The 22,501-nt window shown below is 41.1% G+C and overlaps 1 protein-coding gene across 1 annotated transcript in view; it reads left to right on the forward strand.

Annotated features, from left to right (window-relative positions):
• Window positions 1-22,501, forward strand: part of LOC136885639 (trichohyalin) — a 193,928-nt gene that overhangs the window by 165,560 nt on the left and 5,867 nt on the right. The window contains exons 13-14 of the mRNA XM_068230311.1: window positions 4,437-4,587; window positions 4,664-4,771. Coding sequence (XP_068086412.1) covers window positions 4,437-4,587; window positions 4,664-4,771 — 259 coding nt within the window. The remainder of the gene's footprint in view (window positions 1-4,436; window positions 4,588-4,663; window positions 4,772-22,501) is intronic.

Here is a 22,501-nt window from a genome sequence, read left to right on the forward strand (position 1 = left end):
ACTAAAATGTAATATCTTGGTGCTGTTCTCTCTTAGAACTGCATGACCAAATCATTAGTTCTGGTTTATCAGAGGGTCTCTTGTCAGCATATCAGTTAGGCTTAATTAATTTTTCTATCTCAAGTCATCCAATCGTCTTCCAAGCTTCATATGTAAGTCGTGGTGTCATAACATGGTGAAGCAAGCCAGTGATGGATTAAAAGTTACTTTTAAGAAAAGGAACATTAAGCTGGATGATGATGATGATGATGAAGAATACATGTTTAAGCTTAAAGCGAGAATAAAAACTCTTCGTTTCTCAAAAGCCATCTATGATCAACAGCTTATGCAGATGTAAATCACAAAATCGTCACAGGAATATTTCACACGAAACAGAATAATTCAATGCATGGAATTACAATGCATAATTTTGAATAACAACCAGTCATAACTTAATGACAATCGCTGCCAACTGCAACTAAACCGGTAACTTGAATGAACTAATAAGAAGCTAATTATGTGACTGTATGCGTACATAATGGTAAACAAACAGAAATTGCTGGGGAAGAACACCAAGTTATGAGAAATAAGCACCATAAACATGTCAGCGTACTCCAACTCTCAAAAGAAGCCATTCCCCGGTGTGGGGACGTATTTTACAATAGCCTCCCTGCACACAGCACCATAAACATGTCAACGTACTCCGACTCTCAAAAGAAGCCCTGAAGCATTCCCCGGTGTGGGGACGTATTTTACAATAGCCTCCCTGCACACAGCACCATAAACATGTCAACGTACTCCGACTCTCAAAAGAAGCCATTCCCCAGTGTGAGGACGTATTTTACAATAGCCTCCCTGCACACAGCACCATAAACATGTCAACGTACTCGGACTCTCAAAAGAAGCCATTCCCCAGTGTGAGGACGTATTTTACAATAGCCTCCCTGCACACAGCACCATAAACATGTCAACGTACTCGGACTCTCAAAAGAAGCCATTCCCCAGTGTGAGGACGTATTTTACAATAGCCTCCCTGCACACAGCACCATAAACATGTCAACGTACTCCAACTCTCAAAAGAAGTCCTGAAGCATTCCCCGGTGTGGGGACGTATTTTACAATAGCCTCCCTGCACACAGCACCATAAACATGTCAACGTACTCCAACTCTCAAAAGAAGCCATTCCCCAGTGTGGGGACGTATTTTACAATAGCCTCCCTGCACACAGCACCATAAACATGTCAACGTACTCCGACTCTCAAAAGAAGCCATTCCCCAGTGTGAGGACGTATTTTACAATAGCCTCCCTGCACACAGCACCATAAACATGTCAACGTACTCTGACTCTCAAAAGAAGCCATTCCCCAGTGTGAGGACGTATTTTACAATAGCCTCCCTGCACACAGCACCATAAACATGTCAGCGTACTCCAACTCTCAAAAGAAGCCATTCCCCAGTGTGAGGACGTATTTTACAATAGCCTCCCTGCACACAGCACCATAAACATGTCAACGTACTCCAACTCTCAAAAGAAGCCCTGAAGCATTCCCCGGTGTGGGGACGTATTTTACAATAGCCTCCCTGCACACAGCACCATAAACATGTCAACGTACTCCAACTCTCAAAAGAAGCCATTCCCCAGTGTGGGGACGTATTTTACAATAGCCTCCCTGCACACAGCACCATAAACATGTCAGCGTACTCCAACTCTCAAAAGAAGCCATTCCCCAGTGTGGGGACGTATTTTACAATAGCCTCCCTGCACACAGCACCATAAACATGTCAACGTACTCCAACTCTCAAAAGAAGCCATTCCCCAGTGTGAGGACGTATTTTACAATAGCCTCCCTGCACACAGCACCATAAACATGTCAACGTACTCCAACTCTCAAAAGAAGCCATTCCCCAGTGTGAGGACGTATTTTACAATAGCCTCCCTGCACACAGCACCATAAACATGTCAACGTACTCCAACTCTCAAAAGAAGCCATTCCCCAGTGTGAGGACGTATTTTACAATAGCCTCCCTGCACACAGCACCATAAACATGTCAACGTACTCCAACTCTCAAAAGAAGCCATTCCCCAGTGTGGGGACGTATTTTACAATAGCCTCCCTGCACACAGCACCATAAACATGTCAACGTACTCCAACTCTCAAAAGAAGCCATTCCCCAGTGTGAGGACGTATTTTACAATAGCCTCCCTGCACACAGCACCATAAACATGTCAACGTACTCCAACTCTCAAAAGAAGCCATTCCCCAGTGTGAGGACGTATTTTACAATAGCCTCCCTGCACACAGCACCATAAACATGTCAACGTACTCCAACTCTCAAAAGAAGCCCTGAAGCATTCCCCAGTGTGGGGACGTATTTTACAATAGCCTCCCTGCACACAGCACCATAAACATGTCAACGTACTCCAACTCTCAAAAGAAGCCATTCCCCAGTGTGAGGACGTATTTTACAATAGCCTCCCTGCACACAGCACCATAAACATGTCAACGTACTCCAACTCTCAAAAGAAGCCCTGAAGCATTCCCCAGTGTGGGGACGTATTTTACAATAGCCTCCCTGCACACAGCACCATAAACATGTCAACGTACTCTGACTCTCAAAAGAAGCCATTCCCCAGTGTGAGGACGTATTTTACAATAGCCTCCCTGCACACAGCACCATAAACATGTCAACGTACTCCAACTCTCAAAAGAAGCCATTCCCCAGTGTGAGGACGTATTTTACAATAGCCTCCCTGCACACAGCACCATAAACATGTCAACGTACTCCAACTCTCAAAAGAAGCCCTGAAGCATTCCCCAGTGTGGGGACGTATTTTACAATAGCCTCCCTGCACACAGCACCATAAACATGTCAACGTACTCCAACTCTCAAAAGAAGCCATTCCCCAGTGTGGGGACGTATTTTACAATAGCCTCCCTGCACACAGCACCATAAACATGTCAACGTACTCCAACTCTCAAAAGAAGCCCTGAAGCATTCCCCAGTGTGAGGACGTATTTTACAATAGCCTCCCTGCACACAGCACCATAAACATGTCAACGTACTCTGACTCTCAAAAGAAGCCATTCCCCAGTGTGAGGACGTATTTTACAATAGCCTCCCTGCACACAGCACCATAAACATGTCAACGTACTCTGACTCTCAAAAGAAGCCATTCCCCAGTGTGAGGACGTATTTTACAATAGCCTCCCTGCACACAGCACCATAAACATGTCAACGTACTCGGACTCTCAAAAGAAGCCATTCCCCAGTGTGAGGACGTATTTTACAATAGCCTCCCTGCACACAGCACCATAAACATGTCAACGTACTCCAACTCTCAAAAGAAGCCATTCCCCAGTGTGAGGACGTATTTTACAATAGCCTCCCTGCACACAGCACCATAAACATGTCAACGTACTCCAACTCTCAAAAGAAGCCATTCCCCAGTGTGAGGACGTATTTTACAATAGCCTCCCTGCACACAGCACCATAAACATGTCAACGTACTCCGACTCTCAAAAGAAGCCATTCCCCAGTGTGAGGACGTATTTTACAATAGCCTCCCTGCACACAGCACCATAAACATGTCAACGTACTCCAACTCTCAAAAGAAGCCATTCCCCAGTGTGAGGACGTATTTTACAATAGCCTCCCTGCACACAGCACCATAAACATGTCAACGTACTCCAACTCTCAAAAGAAGCCATTCCCCAGTGTGAGGACGTATTTTACAATAGCCTCCCTGCACACAGCACCATAAACATGTCAACGTACTCCGACTCTCAAAAGAAGCCATTCCCCAGTGTGAGGACGTATTTTACAATAGCCTCCCTGCACACAGCACCATAAACATGTCAACGTACTCCGACTCTCAAAAGAAGCCATTCCCCAGTGTGGGGACGTATTTTACAATAGCCTCCCTGCACACAGCACCATAAACATGTCAACGTACTCCAACTCTCAAAAGAAGCCCTGAAGCATTCCCCAGTGTGGGGACGTATTTTACAATAGCCTCCCTGCACACAGCACCATAAACATGTCAACGTACTCCGACTCTCAAAAGAAGCCATTCCCCAGTGTGGGGACGTATTTTACAATAGCCTCCCTGCACACAGCACCATTTTCTTTGCCATAAATAAATGAGGATTCTGACTTAGACGTTCAACAGTAGAGGTAGCTTGTGATGCTTTCTGCATCTAAGTGGGTCTGATGTAGTTTTATAAAATTGTTCTACATCTTAAATCACAGAGTTTCCTAGATTGTCATTTCCGTGTTATCCCAGGGATAATTAAATGCGAGCAGAAGAGGGGATAGTGTCGCGACTCCTGAGTGGTAAGGGTTTAAAGTCTTCATCGTTGAATTAATGTTAGAAAGGGCTTGTAACTACATTTTTACAACAACAGTCAGTTTTGTGGATGAATTTCTAAGTTGTAGTATTGTTTGGCTTGTGTCAGAACGCTGCTGGAGCAGGAACGAGCTAAGGTGCGTAGGATCGAGGAGGATCTCCAGAAGGAGAAGAGCAATGTCAAACGTCTGCAGTGCACGTTGGAGGCAGAGCGCCAGAGGGCCACCGCGGCCAAGGCCAAGGATACCGAGACGCTTGAGGTAAGTGTTGTGATTACGCACCACAGGAGCATAGAGCAAGACGTTTACGTGTAACCATGATCCCTGTCTGTTTCAGTCCCTGAGGAAAAAGCTAGAACGAAGTATCGACAGCGATGCCAAGAAGAGGTACGAGATGGACAGCGGCAGGTGCAGGCCGTGTGGGAAAGTCAATAATGATTACAAGGTATATGTCATGCTGCTTTCCTTTGGATCTTTTCCAGTTCTCAGAACTTACTCTAATTGGGGTCTTGCTGGTGACTTCCCTAAATACCCTCAGTCAGAGAAGACTTCAGTTCCTCTTGATTTTCCACTTCTCAGAGTCATTTGTGTGGGTGATTTCTTGGGCAATTTGCAAACTTAATCTGGGAGATACAGCATAGGACTTGACTTTGAAATCTGTCTGTCAGGTCATCAGCCCAGAGGCTGGTTGGATCGTCAAATAGCACAATCAAAGGCTATCTGGTTGCTTTCCTCAGTGGACTGCCCTATGACTGTGCCAAGAGTGCTGTATTAGTATTAGTGAGTTCCCTGTGTGTCGTTCACCAGACGATAAGACCACAGTGGCTTACTTTGCCACAAACCTGCTATGTTAAACTCCTTCCAACGAAAGAGTAAGGTAGGCCACGGAAATTAAAAGTAGGCCTGCTTACGTGACTTCCAACAGGTCCGATATCAGAAGATTCTAAGATCACCACAATTAATTACAAACTAGCTGAAACCCATCAAGACATATACAACATTCTTTGTACTTTATTTTTTACAATTTTCTTTACGTAGCATGGACACAGATAAGACTTCAGTGACAATGGCATAGGAAGTGACTGTGGCCCCCAGCATTTGCCTGGCGTGAAAAGATCTTGTGGGCTGCCGACACGCTTGGTGCAGTCCTTGTACCGCAAGTTTTGTACCTTTTGGCTCTATTGCAGCTTTTTTGACATTGGCCATTGCTGAAAACTGGCTGACATAAACAGATACCTTCATGCCTCTTGATGTTTATTGATCGTGAATTAAAATGCCAAGTGAATTGGAATTTGATGCCTCTTGAAAGAGAACGGAAGTGTTTTATCGGATGTTGTTAAGTCAATTCAAGGGATTGGAGCTCTCTGTGCAGCTTTATTTTCACTTATTTTTTCCAAATCTAAACAGTTTCAGGATGTACTTCTCAGAACTAGGCCTTAATCTGGTTCTGTTGAGGAGCTGTTGCAAAACGTTCCGATTTTTAAGGAGCGTAACTATTTTTAGAATAAAAATATGTGGAGGCAAACCATTAATTCCAAAGAATTCAAGAATTATGTAGAAAGTTGAAGTAGGCAGCGTTTATCTGTTGACGCTAGTGTACCAAGTATAAGCCCAATGACTTTGAAATTAATTAAGAATGGCAACTTTCCATAAATTGATATGTTTTGCAGAAGTGAACGTTTTGCTATAAATTTCAGTTGTGCTAAAATTCTGGCTGTTGCATCAATAACATTTGATCTGTCATCAGGCGACATTACCTATGTCTTGCAAAACAAACCAGTGATTCCATTTCTTTTGTGGTTTTGCCTGCATATTTGTACATAAGTTAAATGGCATATTTTCTCATTGTGCTGACGGCTGAGCAGCGGTCACTTCGGGGTGGTGGTGGTGATTATTGTTTTAAGAGGAAGTACAACTAGGCAACCATCCTCTATTCACTTCGGGGCTGTTACATCACATCGGTTTTATAAATAAAACCGAACTCGATAGCTGCAGTCGCTTAAGTGCGTCCAGTATCCAGTATTCGGGAGATAGCAGGTTCGAACCCCACTGTCGACAGCCCTGAAAATGGTTTTCCGTGGTTTCCCATTTTTACACCAGGCAAATGCTGGGGCTGTACCTTCATTAAGGTCACGGCTGCTTCCTTCCCACTCCTAGCCCTTCCCTGTCCCATCGTCGCCATAAGACCTATCTGTGTCGGTGCGACGTAAAGCAGCTAGCAAATAAAAAAAAACTATAAATAAATAATTGTTTGTTTATGAAATCTCTCCCAAGAACATTAATTTTCCCACCAGAAGGAATGGAATGTCGTTATCTATGATATATATATATATATATATTTTTCTTGCTACTTGCTTTACGTCGCACCGACACAGATAGGTCTTATGGCGACGATACAACCCCAGCATTTGCCTGGTGTGAAAATGGGAAACCACGGAAAACCATTTTCAGGGCTGCCGACAGTGGGGTTCGAACCTACTATCTCCCGAATACTGGATACTGCCCGCACTTAAGCCACTGCAGCTGTATGATATATTTTGGAAGACAATTCATACACATTAATGAATGACTATCTGCCATTGGGGCTTTGTCCCATATTGAGTCGTGCTAATCAAATATCGCCAGCTGCTTTGGAATTTAATTTTAAACCAGACACCAAATTCTAATTTCAGTTCAGAAAAATGTTAAATGTTCAACAGCTGGGCAGCAAACAGCACTTATCCCTGTCTGCAAAGTACCAGCTGACCAGCGAGATACTGACTGCTCATGCGCGCCTACTCCCCTTCCACCACCCCTATCAGCGCTCGCACGGTTCAGGCGGGCTCAAGTGTATTAGCCAATCAGAATGCTACATTTTTCTTCAATGATTTAAAATCTGCAGGCCAAGAGCTTTCATCAGAATGTCCATCGGTTCAGGCATTCTCTCAAAATCAGCCTAGTGTTTTAAATATGTAGATTTGCGGTCTCACAACCGGTGTTGTGCACCGTATACTTGAAACAGACACGGTCAGGATACGTTTCTCTCCTGTGCTTAGCCATTGCGAGCAGATATTAACCAGAAAGTTAGGAAAATATTATTAATTTGAATTGGTAAAACACTTTTGCATTCAAACTTTCATAAACAGCTCGTTACAGTCATGTTTATAAATTTAGCAGTGGACTATTTATAAGGCGGGCAAGCAAAGTCATGTGGCTTTGTTTACACCTACTTTATTCCCTGGCTGGAAAGAGTGGCCGTATCGTTGCCGTTGTCTGTCGTAGTCGCCGAGGTGTCGGGTCAAACCTGTGGCGCGACAGTCGCTAGCTGGTATTGGAGTACCTCTTGTTGTGTGTGGAAGTTCTGTTTATTTTTATAATGTTCCTGGATCTGGGCGTGTTCAGGTGACATTGCAAAGTCTATCTCTGTAAATTCATTCACAGGTTGTAGGATGGGTTACTAGGGCAATACCGAGGTAAGACATTTCTTCTGCCACCGAAAAATAGTGCCATGTTTTCGAAGTGGACAAATGCAAGGACAGAAATCTCGCTGTGAAGTCCTATTTTCATGATAGGTACAGCTTCATGAACCACTGTTAAGAATCTGCTAACAGAGCATTGTGGCATTATGGAAATCACACTTGACAGATCACTATAATAAGCTTGTTAAATTACAAGCCCTATAACGATGAAGTCTACAGTGTTTAGCTCTTCTGAGCAGAATGTTCACCTGTACTCTCTGTTTGCGTGCAATAAGAGGTCCAATTTGAAATTGAACTTGGTAGTGGCTTAGACTATACACAGAAGAAAATTATAATGGAAGGTGGTGTGGTGCCTGGTTTGAACTCTTGCGCGCCGTGCAAGACTTATGAGAACACTCCCAGCGAGCGAGCAACTTGTCAGTCTATGTGACAGCCTAGGCTGTGTGTATTAAGTGCAAAGGAGAAACAGAATGTAGTATTAGGATGCTAGGTGTCCTCCATCACACTTAAAACCATTAGTGGAACTCACCAAACTCAGCAGTGAACTAGTATGTACTTACAGCTCAATGCTTTGTGAATTGAATCAAGTACAATGCTACAAACTTCACACCAACAGTTACATTTGTGTATATGTATGGACTACAGATCCAGTCAGTGCACTGAAATTTGTTCAGGCATTCAAGACCAGAAACTTTTGTTAGATTCCATTTTGTACAACAGACTTATAATTTTGGGTTCTTTCTATTATTAATGATTTAGACATGTTGTACTGTCTAACTCTTCTTTCATTTGGACACAACACAAAACTGGTGATGAGGAAAATACGTAATACACTCACTGAAACTATTGACTTGGAAGATACGAAATTGACTTAGGGAATATGGACCAGTGAGGAACGATCCTTTAGCTACTACAACACTGACAGCAACAATTCACTTAACAGTAAATAGAACACCAACAACAATGGCAACATCACAGCAAGTCATTTGAGCCCTGACATTTTCCACTTTTGACCCACATAAAGAAAATTGATCAAGCTATTCCCATAGGTTCCAGCAACATTTCATTTGTCACGGGGTCGCTCGAGGAGTTGGACAGCGGTACTCTTTCTCAGTTCCGTAGGGAATGAGACATGCAGTACCGTTTGCAGAGTTAATAGCCCATTTCATTAAAGACCTGCACACACATATTATAGCAACACTATAGACATTTTTCCAGTGCAGAATGAAAGCGCTTATTGGATCACTGAATTATCCTGTAAATTCATATGCAAAAAGGAAGGTTATGGCATGTCATGCGCCAACTCACTCATAGAGACACGATGAGAAGAAAAGGATCGCCTCGATGCATTGAGACACGGTGAGCATCAATTAGACGAAATTCAGCAACTACCTCAACTTACCAGTCAGTGACGAAAACACAAGAGTGATAGCCTAGTAAAATCTGTACAGATATTCAAGAAGAGAATAAACAGCAACAGAGAAAATAAATGAAGTGTTAGAGGACATTCGACCAGCGCAGGTTATTGTAAATAAAAAAATGTGTGTGAATAAGTTAATTCCATCCCCTGGTCTAAGACTTTGGACAGCCAAAGTAGGGGACTGCCTGTAGGGGTGAAGTACAGTGGGGACTTCGAGGGCCCTGAGACCGCTACGGTAGCTGTGAAGGCCCTTCAGGAACTCTGAAAAGTGGTGGCAAAAGGGGCTCTGGTTAAGACGCAGCAGGTCGTTATGTTACTTAGGTTCCAGAACAGGTTAAAAAAAAAAATATGTAAATAAATAAATGCAATGTAAATTTTAATCTTATACCAGTTGTACAGTATCATTTGAAGTAATTCCACATACTGTATATCAGTTGACTATATTTGTAAGTAGTACAGGAGATATTATAAGTAGAATTTTGCAAACAATATAAATTTATTAAGGATGAGCTGTGTGTTTAATAGAAAACATTGTTAGCGTAAATTGTATAATATTGTATTATAGGAAAATTTTCTTCTCTTGTTAATTTAATAATTAGTACTTGACAATAATGTATTTTAGTGTACCGTTTGCCACTGAGGTAGACACCTCGTTTGCAAATAAAGAGATTTTAATTTGATTTGATTTGAAGAAGACTAGTCATCGACGCAAGGTCGCGGACAAGCTTCCATCGTACCATGATAGACGTGAGTGTAGATTTTTCAAAGCCACACGTGATCAATGTAACAAAGTGGCAAGTAGACCAAGTCAAGCTAGTACTTCCCACGAAACACACCAATAACAACAGCTGGTAGGCACAGGATCTCTTCTCGCCACACCACAAGCTTTATGCTCCCACGTGTCGTCACATTTGACAAAAAGAAGATCGATATTAAGAGAAAATTCACAGTGCAGACATCGTCCTTCCAGCAAGCCTGCTAGGTACGCTTCTCTTCTCTTCTCTCTAGGGCAGGGTCTCTAAAACGCCCAAAACTGAGGCGCGGAGTTCCTGTGATCCCCCTCGGCTTAGACCAACGCTTCTGGGCTACTCGGCTAAGCTCGGCTCGGATACGGAGCAAGTGAGGAAGACAGAGGCAGGCGTGGGGAAAGAGAGAGACAGCGCTATTGCTCCAAATCGAGGAGTGGGGGTCTGCACTCTGGTCGACCAAGGAAAGTCGTCTTTTGCACCGTGCACAGCGCAATGCACTGGTGCACGCACGCTGAGAGGCCCTGCTCTAGGGCATCCCATGTTTCTCCTCTCTCCTCTTATCTGGTCTAAACACCTTTTTCTAGGGCGTCCAATTGGTCTTCATCCCGGAACGATCTTTTCAATATACTTCCTTGGTGTTCAAGTCACGTGCATCCACTTAACATTTCCTAGCCACATCAGCCTTTCCATGATCCGGTTGACCTACAGGTCTCATATATACTACATCTAACATTTTGGGATGGACTTTTTCAACCTATATGGAGTCAGTGTAGTCTCACAATTAATACCAGGTAGTGTCATCACACAGCCGATGTACTGTATTTCAAACAGTTTTAGGTCCTACAGCGGGATTTCAAGCTCATATTCAGTTAAAATAAAGAGCTACCCCAAGATTTTTTAAGACACGTTCCATACCTTTGGTGTTTAAGGAACATGTCGGAAACTAATTACTTCATGAATGATATTGGGGTATTGTCAGAACAAAGCAGCTCACATGTAAACAGTGTTACTGGCCTGGTATTGACAACGACATCGAAAACACTATCAAACATTGTGAATCCTTACCATTTCATCAGAATGCCACACGCACAGATCTCTCACTTTGGTAGCCAGCAGAAAGTCCTTGGGAAAGAGTACAGGTCAACTTCGCTGGCCCGTTTTTGAATTTGGTGTGGATCATTGTAATGTATGCGATGTTGAATTTCTCATTTGGTGTTGAGATGCCGTCCTCTACTGCAGCTGCAAAAAGCAACTTACCAGGGAACGCTTACCTAAGACCATGATTTCAGACAATGGCACGTAATTCCACATTCCCGGATTTTTGTATCAACGATGGTGTATAAGAGAGTTGTTTTGCCAGAAACTTTAGATGCATCAGAAACCATACCTCTTGGGGGTAACTCTAAAATTATAGAAAATGAAAAGCAAGAAAGGAAAATTCTCCAGAAAATTTATGGCCCACGAGAGAAAATGGAATGTGGATTAAGAGGAGACCAACAGACCTCTCCTCATTAATTAGCAGGTACACTATTCCGTACACACCTGAATGGCCTTTCTATAGAATGAACAGCAACAGACTCACCAATAGATTATTTAAGTAATCAACTGAAAGGAGGCTAGAAGAAAGTAAGGCCGACCTCCAAGAAATGAATATAATTGATGACATTGGCCTGTAGTTTACAATGGCGAAAAATGAGAGTATCCTCCTATTCAATACATCATATATTCCGTCATTAGACGGAGCAAACAAATTCAAACATGTTTCGGCTCACTTGAGCCATCTTCAGTGAAAAAATTAGGGGGGTTGGAATAATTTACATAATATAAGTTGAAAAAATGCTAAAAAACATAATGAAAGAGCAAATGAAAAAACACAAACAAAAGAGAGCCTAGACGGAAACAAAATTAGCACAAATATACAATATTTACATCAATATGCAGAGCAAAAAACAAATTATTGCGACAAAATTCAGTGAAACAGGTGTTAATCTAAAATAATAATTGATACTAAAAACTGCGTTAACCTAAGAAACAAGGGAATGAGAAAACAAATGATGCAGATGGAAATGAATAATAGTAGCACATGGTGAGGTTGTGGACCTCATAGTTTACAAATTACTGTCAAAACAGTTTGAAATTGCTGTCAAAATCATCCTAGTGGAAACCCATCACATCAAATTGGTCAGGAGGAGAGCGGGAGCAAACATTTTTGAGAGAAACCAAGCCTGATATAACCTGCAGGCGAAAAGCCTGTGACAAGGAGAAAAAACACCATGAAATTTAAGGATTTAGAAATAGCAGCATTCTCAATATCTTCTCAATCTAGCGGTCCCTTTCTTCATTATTGTTTCATAAAGTTGGCTGGTGTTTTGCCTTATTATAGAGGGGTCGGAAAGGCCGCGTATTAAAATTGAGAAGCTGTGTTAGGTAGAAGACAGATGCATAGTAAATTGTAGTAAACTAGTGGAAACCGTCAATGAAGTTCTAATCTGTAATGGAAAAAAATGAGGTATGAGAAACATGGGTTGATAAGTAAAAAGTGTGGAATGGTTGTGAAGAAAGCTTAAACTTACGGTGTGCAGTAGGTGGTTGTCCTCTCTAATGGCCTGGCTTTCTCAAAGTAACGGTCTCGTTCGCGTGATCGAGTCTATTGTTGGTTCGGCTGTGTTTGCTAGGATGGAAGGAGCGGAGGGGGAAGGGGAGGTGTAGGGCTGGTTTGAGGAAGGGAGGGGTGCTGAGTTGGAGAGATGGAGGTGGGGTTTGTTTGGCAAATATAAGGAATGAATGTTTCAAGAGGATGTTAGTTTACTCGCTGACTTCTAAAGCTCGAATGGCGTGGCCTTCTCAGAGTGATGGTCTCGATCGCGTGATCGAGTCTATTGTTGGTTTGGCTGTGTTTGCTAGGCTGGAAGGAGCGGAGGGGGAGGGTTGGTGTGAGGAGGGGGGAGTGGTGGTGAGTCGGGGAGATGGAGGTGACGTTTGTTTGTGTTATGGAAATTCTGACAAATGTATGGAATGAATGTTTCAAGTAGAATGTTCTTTTTCTCGCTGACTTCATTTAAATTGTGAGTGGGGTTCATAAACTGATCTAAATCGATATGGATGCTCTCGAGAACGTTGAGCAAGGTGCCTTTTTGCTCATAATGCAAGATCTTCAGGTCTTTATCTATTGAAGCGTATTCGTGGCTGGATGCTTTATGGTGTTTGCTCATAGCTGAAAAACGATTTATATTTGAGAGCGTTGCGATGTTCGGCGTATCTTATGACAAAATTGCGGCCTGTTTGACCTATGTAGCTGGAATTACAGGATTGGCACTTTAATTTGTAAACTCCAGAGTTCAAATATTTGTTGTTGATGTTGCTATTGTTATTGTTGACAGTGTGTGGATTGAAAATGAGTTTGGAGTTGGTGTGGGAGGTTCTGTAAGCTATTTTGATGTTGTGTTTCTTGAAAATATTAGAAATTTGGTAAATGCTACTATTATTGAAAGTGAATGTGGAAAATTTTTCTTTAGGAGCGGAATCTTTTACTAGGGTAGTCTTGGGTCTGCTTTTGTATCTATTGATGATTCTGCTGATGAAGGTTCTATTGAAACCATTGTGTTCTGCAATGTTGTAGATGGTATTAATTTCTTTTTTGTAATTCTTGCGAGATAAAGGGATAGTTAATGCTCTGAGGACCATGCTATTGTAAGCTGCTTTTTTATGTATGTCTGGGTGCACAGAGGTCTGATGGATGGTATTGATGGTGTGGGTGGGTTTCCTGTATATATTGAAGGATAAAGTGTTGTTGAAGTCCAGGTAATTAAGGGCTTTATTGTTTTCTGACTCTATGGTGAATTTTATATGTGGTTCAATAGAGTTGAGAAATCCAAGTACTGTGTTGCTGTTGGTAACGTGGGAGTCTAAAATAACAAAGGTGTCGTCTACAAAGCATGTCCAGTGTTGAATGCCATTGATCTTGCCAATGATGTGAGAATGTTCTAAATGATCAATGTAGATGTCTGCAAGGATTCCTGAAGCTGGTGACCCCATGGGAAGACCTATCTGTTGGTAAATGACATTATTGAAAGTGAAGAAATTGTTGTTCAAAGTAAATCCCAGAATTCAAATAAATTCATCTATTTCGCCTATACTTAAATTGCTGAATTTGGAGAGATTGTTCTTGATCAATTGTACGGTGCTGTTAACGGGAACATTAGCGTACATGTTAGTAATATCAAAAGAATGAAGAGTGTGGTGTTTGGATAAATTAAAGTGTTTGATCTTATTGCAGAATTCTAAGGAGTTCTTTACTGATGTGTTGGCTTGAAAACGATAGTGTGACTTGTGGATTTTGTGAATGAATCGAGATACTTCATAGGTCGGAGTGTTTCTGAAATTGATAATGGGTCTTATGGGGACGTCTGCTTTATGGATCTTGGGTAGCGCTTTGGCTGTGAGAAGTTTCGGATTCATGATAATCATTTTGTATTTTTCAGGGTCATTAAACAGAAATGAAATGTTCTTGATGATGGTTTTTAGGTCTCTTTGTATTTTATTAGTTGGATCTTTTTTAGAGGTTATGGAGTTGTTGTCTGCAAAAAACGTATGTGCTTTATTAACATAGTCACTTTTGTCCATGATTACGGTAGCATTTCCTTTGTCGGCTTTTGTTATAATTAAGTCGTTTTGTTTCACTTTTTTCTTTAGTTTGTTTACTTTAGCTATGTGCACTGTGTTGGGTTTAATGGTTTGTTGTTGATTAAGGATGGACAATAGCTTGTGTTTGACTTCATATCGGACCTCTTCTTGTATATTTATTGGTAATTTATTAATGGCCAATTCAGATTCAGCTATGGTGGAAATTAAATTATCACGGTTAGAAGGATTACCCCAATTATGTTTAGGTCCCTTGCTCAGCACATCTAGATCATCGGCATGAAGAATGATTTTACTAAAGTTTACTACAGGTTGGTGTAAATCATTAGGCCTTGTGTTATGAGTTGTTTTTGTTTTTGAAAGAGCATTCCATTTCTTGTCAAGTGTGGTTTGTTTCTTTAACAAAGTGAGGTTAAGTTTGTTGGAGACGTGTAATTGAAAGGACGTCCATTCGAGGGGGCAAAGGAGAGTGGAAACTTCTAAATGAGTTTCATATAGTTTGTGGTTCAGGAGAGATTTCTTTTTAGGGAGAAATTTGATTTCCTCTTTAATCCAGATTTTATCGGTTTTAAGCTGAGTCGCGTGAGTTTTTGCTATATTTCTATGAGATTTCTTGGTAAATTTTAGAAAATTTGGGGTTACGTCATTAATCAAGCATTTTTTCAAAAAACGTAAGTCTAGCCATAATTTGGCGACCTTTATTTTGAGATTGCACTAAAGGTTAGCTTTCTTCTTTGCCTGGATGGCATTTCCATTACAAGATATTAGCAAGATAAAGCACACACGTTTTTTGCAGACAACTTCATAACCTCTAAAAAAGATCCAACTAATAAAATACAAAGAGACCTAAAAACCATCATCAAGAACATTTCATTTCTGTTTAATGACCTTGAAAAATACAAAATGATTATCATGAATCCGAAACTTCTCACAGCCAAAGCGCTACCCAAGATCCATAAAGCAGACGTCCCCATAAGACCCATTATCAATTTCAGAAACACTCCGACCTATGAAGTATCTCGATTCATTCACAAATTCCTCAAGTCACACTATCGTTTTCAAGCCAACACATCAGTAAAGAACTCCTTAGAATTCTGCAATAAGATCAAACACTTTAATTTATCCAAACACCACACTCTTCATTCTTTTGATATTACTAACATGTACGCTAATGTTCCCGTTAACAGCACCGTACAGTTGATCAAGAACAATCTCTCCAAATTCAGCAATTTAAGTAAAGGCGAAATAGATGAATTTATTTGAATTCTGGGATTTACTTTGAACAACAATTTCTTCACTTTCAATAATGTCATTTACCAACAGATAGGTCTTCCCATGGGGTCACCAGCTTCAGGAATCCTTGCAGACATCTACATTGATCATTTAGAACATTCTCACATCATTGGCAAGATCAATGGCATTCAACACTGGACATGCTTTGTAGACGACACCTTTGTTATTTTAGACTCCCACATTACTAACAGCAACACAGTACTTGGATTTCTCAACTCTATTGAACCACATATAAAATTCACCATAGAGTCAGAAAACAATAAAGCCCTTAATTACCTGGACTTCAACAACACTTTATCCTTCAATATATACAGGAAACCCACCCACACCATCAATACCATCCATCAGACCTCTGTGCACCCAGACATACATAAAAAAGCAGCTTACAATAGCATGGTCCTCAGAGCATGAACTATCCCTTTATCTCGCAAGAATTACAAAAAAGAAATTAATACCATCTACAACATTGCAGAACACAATGGTTTCAATAGAACCTTCATCAGCAGAATCATCAATAGATACAAAAGCAGACCCAAGACTACCCTAGTAAAAGATTCCGCTCCTAAAAAAACATTTTCCACATTCACTTTCAATAATAGTAGCATTTACCAAATTTCTAATATTTTCAAGAAACACAACATCAAAATAGCTTACAGAACCTCCCACACCAACTCCAAACTCATTTTCAATCCACACACTGTCAACAATAACAATAGCAACATCAACAACAAATATTTGAACTCTGGAGTTTACAAATTAAAGTGCCAATCCTGTAATTCCAGCTACATAGGTCAAACAGGCCGCAATTTTGTCATAAGATACGCCGAACATCGCAACGCTCTCAAATATAAATCGTTTTTCAGCTATGAGCAAACACCATAAAGCATCCAGCCACGAATACGCTTCAATAGATAAAGACCTGAAGATCTTGCATTATGAGCAAAAAGGCACCTTGCTCAACGTTCTCGAGAGCATCCATATCGATTTAGATCAGTTTATGAACCCCACTCACAATTTAAATGAAGTCAGCGAGAAAAAGAACATTCTACTTGAAACATTCATTCCATACATTTGTCAGAATTTCCATAACACAAACAAACGTCACCTCCATCTCCCCGACTCACCACCACTCCCCCCTCCTCACACCAACCCTCCCCCTCCGCTCCTTCCAGCCTAGCAAACACAGCCAAACCAACAATAGACTCGATCACGCGATCGAGACCATCACTCTGAGAAGGCCACGCCATTCGAGCTTTAGAAGTCAGCGAGTAAACTAACATCCTCTTGAAACATTCATTCCTTATATTTGCCAAACAAACCCCACCTCCATCTCTCCAACTCAGCACCCCTCCCTTCCTCAAACCAGCCCTACACCTCCCCTTCCCCCTCCGCTCCTTCCATCCTAGCAAACACAGCCGAACCAACAATAGACTCGATCACGCGAACGAGACCGTTACTTTGAGAAAGCCAGGCCATTAGAGAGGACAACCACCTACTGCACACCGTAAGTTTAAGCTTTTTTCACAACCATTCCACACTTTTTACTTATCAACCCATGTTTCTCATACCTCATTTTTTTCCATTACAGATTAGAACTTCATTGACGGTTTCCACTAGTTTACTACAATTTACTATGCATCTGTCTTCTACCTAACACAGCTTCTCAATTTTAATACGCGGCCTTTCCGACCCCTCTATAATAAGGCAAAACACCAGCCAACTTTATGAAACAATAATGAAGAAAGGGACCGCTAGATTGAGAAGATATTGAGAATGCTGCTATTTCTAAATCCTTATATTTCATGGTGTTTTTTTCTCCTTGTCACAGGCTTTTCGCCTGCAGGTTATATCAGGCTTGGTTTCTCTCAAAAATGTTTGCTCCCGCTCTCCTCCTGACCAATTTGATGTGATGGGTTTCCACTAGGATGATTTTGACAGCAATTTCAAACTGTTTTGACAGTAATTTGTAAACTATGAGGTCCACAACCTCACCATGTGCTACTATTATTCATTTCCATCTGCATCATTTGTTTTCTCATTCCCTTGTTTCTTAGGTTAACGCAGTTTTTAGTATCAATTATTATTTTAGATTAACACCTGTTTCACTGAATTTTGTCGCAATAATTTGTTTTTTGCTCTGCATATTGATGTAAATATTGTATATTTGTGCTAATTTTGTTTCCGTCTAGGCTCTCTTTTGTTTGTGTTTTTTCATTTGCTCTTTCATTATGTTTTTTTAGCATTTTTTCAACTTATATTATGTAAATTATTCCAACCCCCCTAATTTTTTCACTGAAGATGGCTCAAGTGAGCCGAAACATGTTTGAATTTGTTTGCTCCGTCTAATGACGGAATATATGATGTATTGAATAGGAGGATACTCTCCGTTAACCGCACCAGAAAGTGTGACAGTCGCTACGCTTCTGCTTCTCGTGTTATAGCAGTGTGAATATTCCAACGGGGGAATGAGGGGGTGGGTGGGGCTTTGGGATCGCTAGTTGTGTGCGGAGGGGAATTAACACAAAATGAAGAGGGCGGGAATTGCATTCGCTGGTGTAGTGGGAGCGTTTATGGATGTAGAATACTTTTAAAAAATCTTTATCCTTTAAATTAAATGTTTGTAGTAATTCCGGAATCTGTTCGTGTAACGGAATTTTTAGTTCTATCACATCATTCAAGTTCTGGTTCTTATTGAAATGCATATGGCTCTGGTATGTTGATGATACCATTTGCATACTAGACAAACAACACAACAATAGTGAAAAAATCTTAGATTTCCTTAATAGTTTGGATAACAATGTAAAGTTTTCAAAAGAGGACGTTAAAAAGTCTAAATTTTCTAGACATGAACATAACACGCACCATTAATAAGTTTGCAACTTTTGCCCCTCTGACAATAAAAAATTATTCTCTACATTCAAACTCCTACTAAAAGGCAACCTTCTGTAGTTTGGTCTTCTTCTTCTTTTCTTCATTGGGCCTCTGAATATTAGTTACTAATTAGCATCGACCTCTCAGATCTTTTGCTACCATGTTTTTCCTTCATTCCCACCTAGATATACCTGCACCCTTCACAAAGCTGCAGGTTGTTCTTATTGGGTCTTCTCTGATTTTTTCTCTCTCTTCACCTGGTAGTCCTAGAGAGGAGAGTCTGATTCTACCCTGCGTGCCTCACATTCAAAAAGTATGTATTCAGCTGATTCCTCTGCTTCATTGCATTTCCTACATATGTTGTCTCTTATTACTCCAATTCTGTGTAGGTGTTTTTTCAGATGGCAGTGTCCTGTCAACAGTCCTACTACAGTCGAACCTGCCCTAACCGACACCCTTATTCAGCGGACACCTCCCTATAAGGACAATTTTCCTCGGAACCGATTTCATTTTTCATAAGACAAGTGTTCAATTGGCCTCATTTAAGCGGACACCTCAAACTCTGGACAATTTATTATGCCGGACCACATGTCATCCTTTCTTTTAAAACCATTCTTCAGACATAAGGAAATCCCTTTTGAATGTTTGCACTATTTCGAGTGGAAGGGGAGAGAGTTTACATCGGAATGCAGTTCTACCTAGTGGTGTGTAGACCTATTCCGAGAATTCTAATTGCCCAGAAATGCTGCCAGAGACTGTTGACCCACAAGTTACCTGGGGATTTTCTTCCCTTCTTGCATCATTCTATTCATAACTCAGATTGTCGCAAAGACAGTACAGGCGCTAATTAGTGAGACAGAAATACCGTAGCATTTCAGTTGTCTGTTAAACATGAGTAACAATGGATTACTTCACGAAGATGTAATGTTTGTAAATGATGTAAAATCACTTACAATAACTCTCTATGAAATACTAATACATAAATGACTTAGAATAATAAAAATAAAGATATGTATGCTTATATTGTCGTGTAACCACTCCGCCACAGGCTGTGCATTATGAACAGGTGCTCGTTCGTGTTGAGAGATGCAATGCAATCCCCGAAGTGCTCTTCAACAGTGGGAAGCAATAAGGTGCTTTAAACATCAATGTAGGCCTGTGCTGTGATAGTGCCACACAAAACAACAAGGGCGCAAGTTCCTCCATGAAAAGCACGACCATACCATAACACCACCGCCTCCGAATTTTACTGTTGGGATTGCACACCCTGCCATCAGATCACCACATTGTGTACCGTGATTCGTCACTCCACACGTTTTTCCACTGTTCAGTCGTCCAATGTTTACGCTCCTTACACCAAGCGAGGCATCATTTGGCATTGACCTGCGTGATGTGTGGCTTATGGGCAGCTGCTCGACCATGAAATCGAAGTTTTCTCACCTCCTGCCGAACTGTCATAGTACTTGGAGTGGATCCTGATTCAGTTTGGAATTCCTGTTTGATGGTCTGGATAGATGCCTGCCTATTACACTTGACGGCACTCGTCAACCGTCGGCGGTCTCTGTCAGTCAACAGACGAGGTCAGCCTGTACGCTGTTGTGATGTACGTGTCCCTTCACGTTTCCACTTCACTGTCACATCAGAAACAGTAGACCTAGGGATGTTTAGGAGTGTGGAAATCTCGCATACAGACTTCTGACTCAAGTGACACCCAATCACCTGACCTCATTCGAAGTCCGTGAGTTCCACGGAGCACCCCATTCTTCTCTCTAATGACTACTGAGTTTGCTGCTATGGAGTACCTGGCAGCACAATGCACCTAAAATGTTTTTGGGGTTGTCCAGATACTTTTGATCACATAGTATATGAGTGGATTAGGCAAGGTTATGTAATGTTCAGAGAAGGTTACCTAGTTGTACTTCTTCAAACAAAATTCACCACCACTTATACATCCTATACGCAAGATTGAAATGGTGTACGGAAGTATCCGGAGGACAGAAAAATTTAAGTACATGGGTGAAATCCTTACTCCCATTGGCAATGAAAAATTATTGCTAGGAAAAAGAGCAAGGAGGATTGATATGGTCTGACCTCACGAGCAAAACTGAGGGAAGCGAGTTAGGATCCATGAAAGTGTCCGAGTTCTAGTAGAGAATAGAGAAGAGTACCGTCACATTCTGAAAGAGGAGAATGAATCCAGATAGATACTTGCTCTCATCCCCGTTGGCTTAAAGATCTAAGGGAAGTAGCTATAAACCTCATAAAAATTCAAGACAGAAAAACCATGTAACAACTTGGCAAGAGAGGGACACAAGGGAAGCCTTTGGCTACAATATAAGGAAAAGTGGTAGATAGCTTGTGTAGCCATAGCCTGGCTGTATCATTGCAATAATAACAATGTATCTGTTGCTGTCCTGCCCTGCTTGCACGCTTTGTGGTTACATGTAAAAAGAATGTTACGACGAATGTCAATGACATTGTATCTCCAATGGGGGAGCATTTTTTGAACGGAGAAATGATTTCTCCTTTAGCAGGTTAGCAAACTTGATTTGCTAACTCGGCGGGGCCACACAGTTTGGTCTGCCTGCTAAGCAGAGTCCTGGAGGGGCGTGCCATTCCAGCTGATGAGTCCAAATGGCACGTCTGGACGAAACTCTGCATAATGCACACGGCCTAACCACCCAAAAGCGGGTTCTATTGCTGTGATATTATGATACTAGTTTCATCTTCAGCCATGAGGACCGTAAAATTCACTTGTCAAGGACATGAATGTATACAATGATTGAGTCCCTTTCCTTAACTTGATCCACATTGAAAACAACTCCAGCACATCTTATGTGCTCCAATGAACTACATCAGGACGCCCCCAGTGGATGTTTAATCATGTTGTTATGGCAAAACTCTTCAATTGTATGATTCTGTGCTCACTGTTTTCAACCACAAGCCAAGATTGTGAAAACTTCATTTCATATTCCTACAACAGAACTTTGACAGGACTTTTCAACTAGGTGGTATGTCATAATCAAGATTGTGAATTCAATTCTTCAAGTTTTTACAATTTTTAACACTTGTTTATTGTATATATTCATTTCTTTGACTAGTCCTCGTGGTTGAAGATGAAACTAGTACCAGAAGGTTTTAAGCATTTAATTATTAATAAAAAAGTGTACTCAATAGATGGGACCCTCTCTTTCCCCTACTTAAATTGTAATTGTCTTTCAATACAGATCATCATGAAAATAATAGCTTACAGATCAAGTGAAATACTTATTTTCCGTATTGAAAGAAAATTGCAGAAATGGTAACAATGTTTTGTAAGGAAGAACTGTGACTGTTCCCAATGTCTGTGAAACTGGTAGTGGAGTAAATCTTGCCACTGGTAGCAGTAGTGGCAGATGTAAACTGATTTTAGGTGTATGGCTCAAGTAGTTGCGAGTTTGATAGGGTTTGAGTAGTGTAATGGTTACTGTGTCTGCCATGTTGGAATTTGAGAGAGTCACCATCTGGTGTGCCCATTTACTCTTAGACTCTGTGATCGGAGAAACAGAGAGAAGAAAGTGTTGTAGCGTCGAGAGTAAACAAATATTGTGTGAAGAAAGAGATCAAAAGAAGCGTGTAGTCAGGAATTCTGAGTGTGTACTGAGGTATAAGTGATTTACTAGCATTAGTTAATAAATTTTAGTATAGAAGCTACCAGTCTAGTGTTAATTTACCGAGCTCGATAGCTGCAGTTGCTTAAGTGC

Source organism: Anabrus simplex, chromosome 14 (assembly GCF_040414725.1).
Source record: "Anabrus simplex isolate iqAnaSimp1 chromosome 14, ASM4041472v1, whole genome shotgun sequence".
Classification (NCBI taxonomy): domain Eukaryota; kingdom Metazoa; phylum Arthropoda; class Insecta; order Orthoptera; family Tettigoniidae; genus Anabrus; species Anabrus simplex.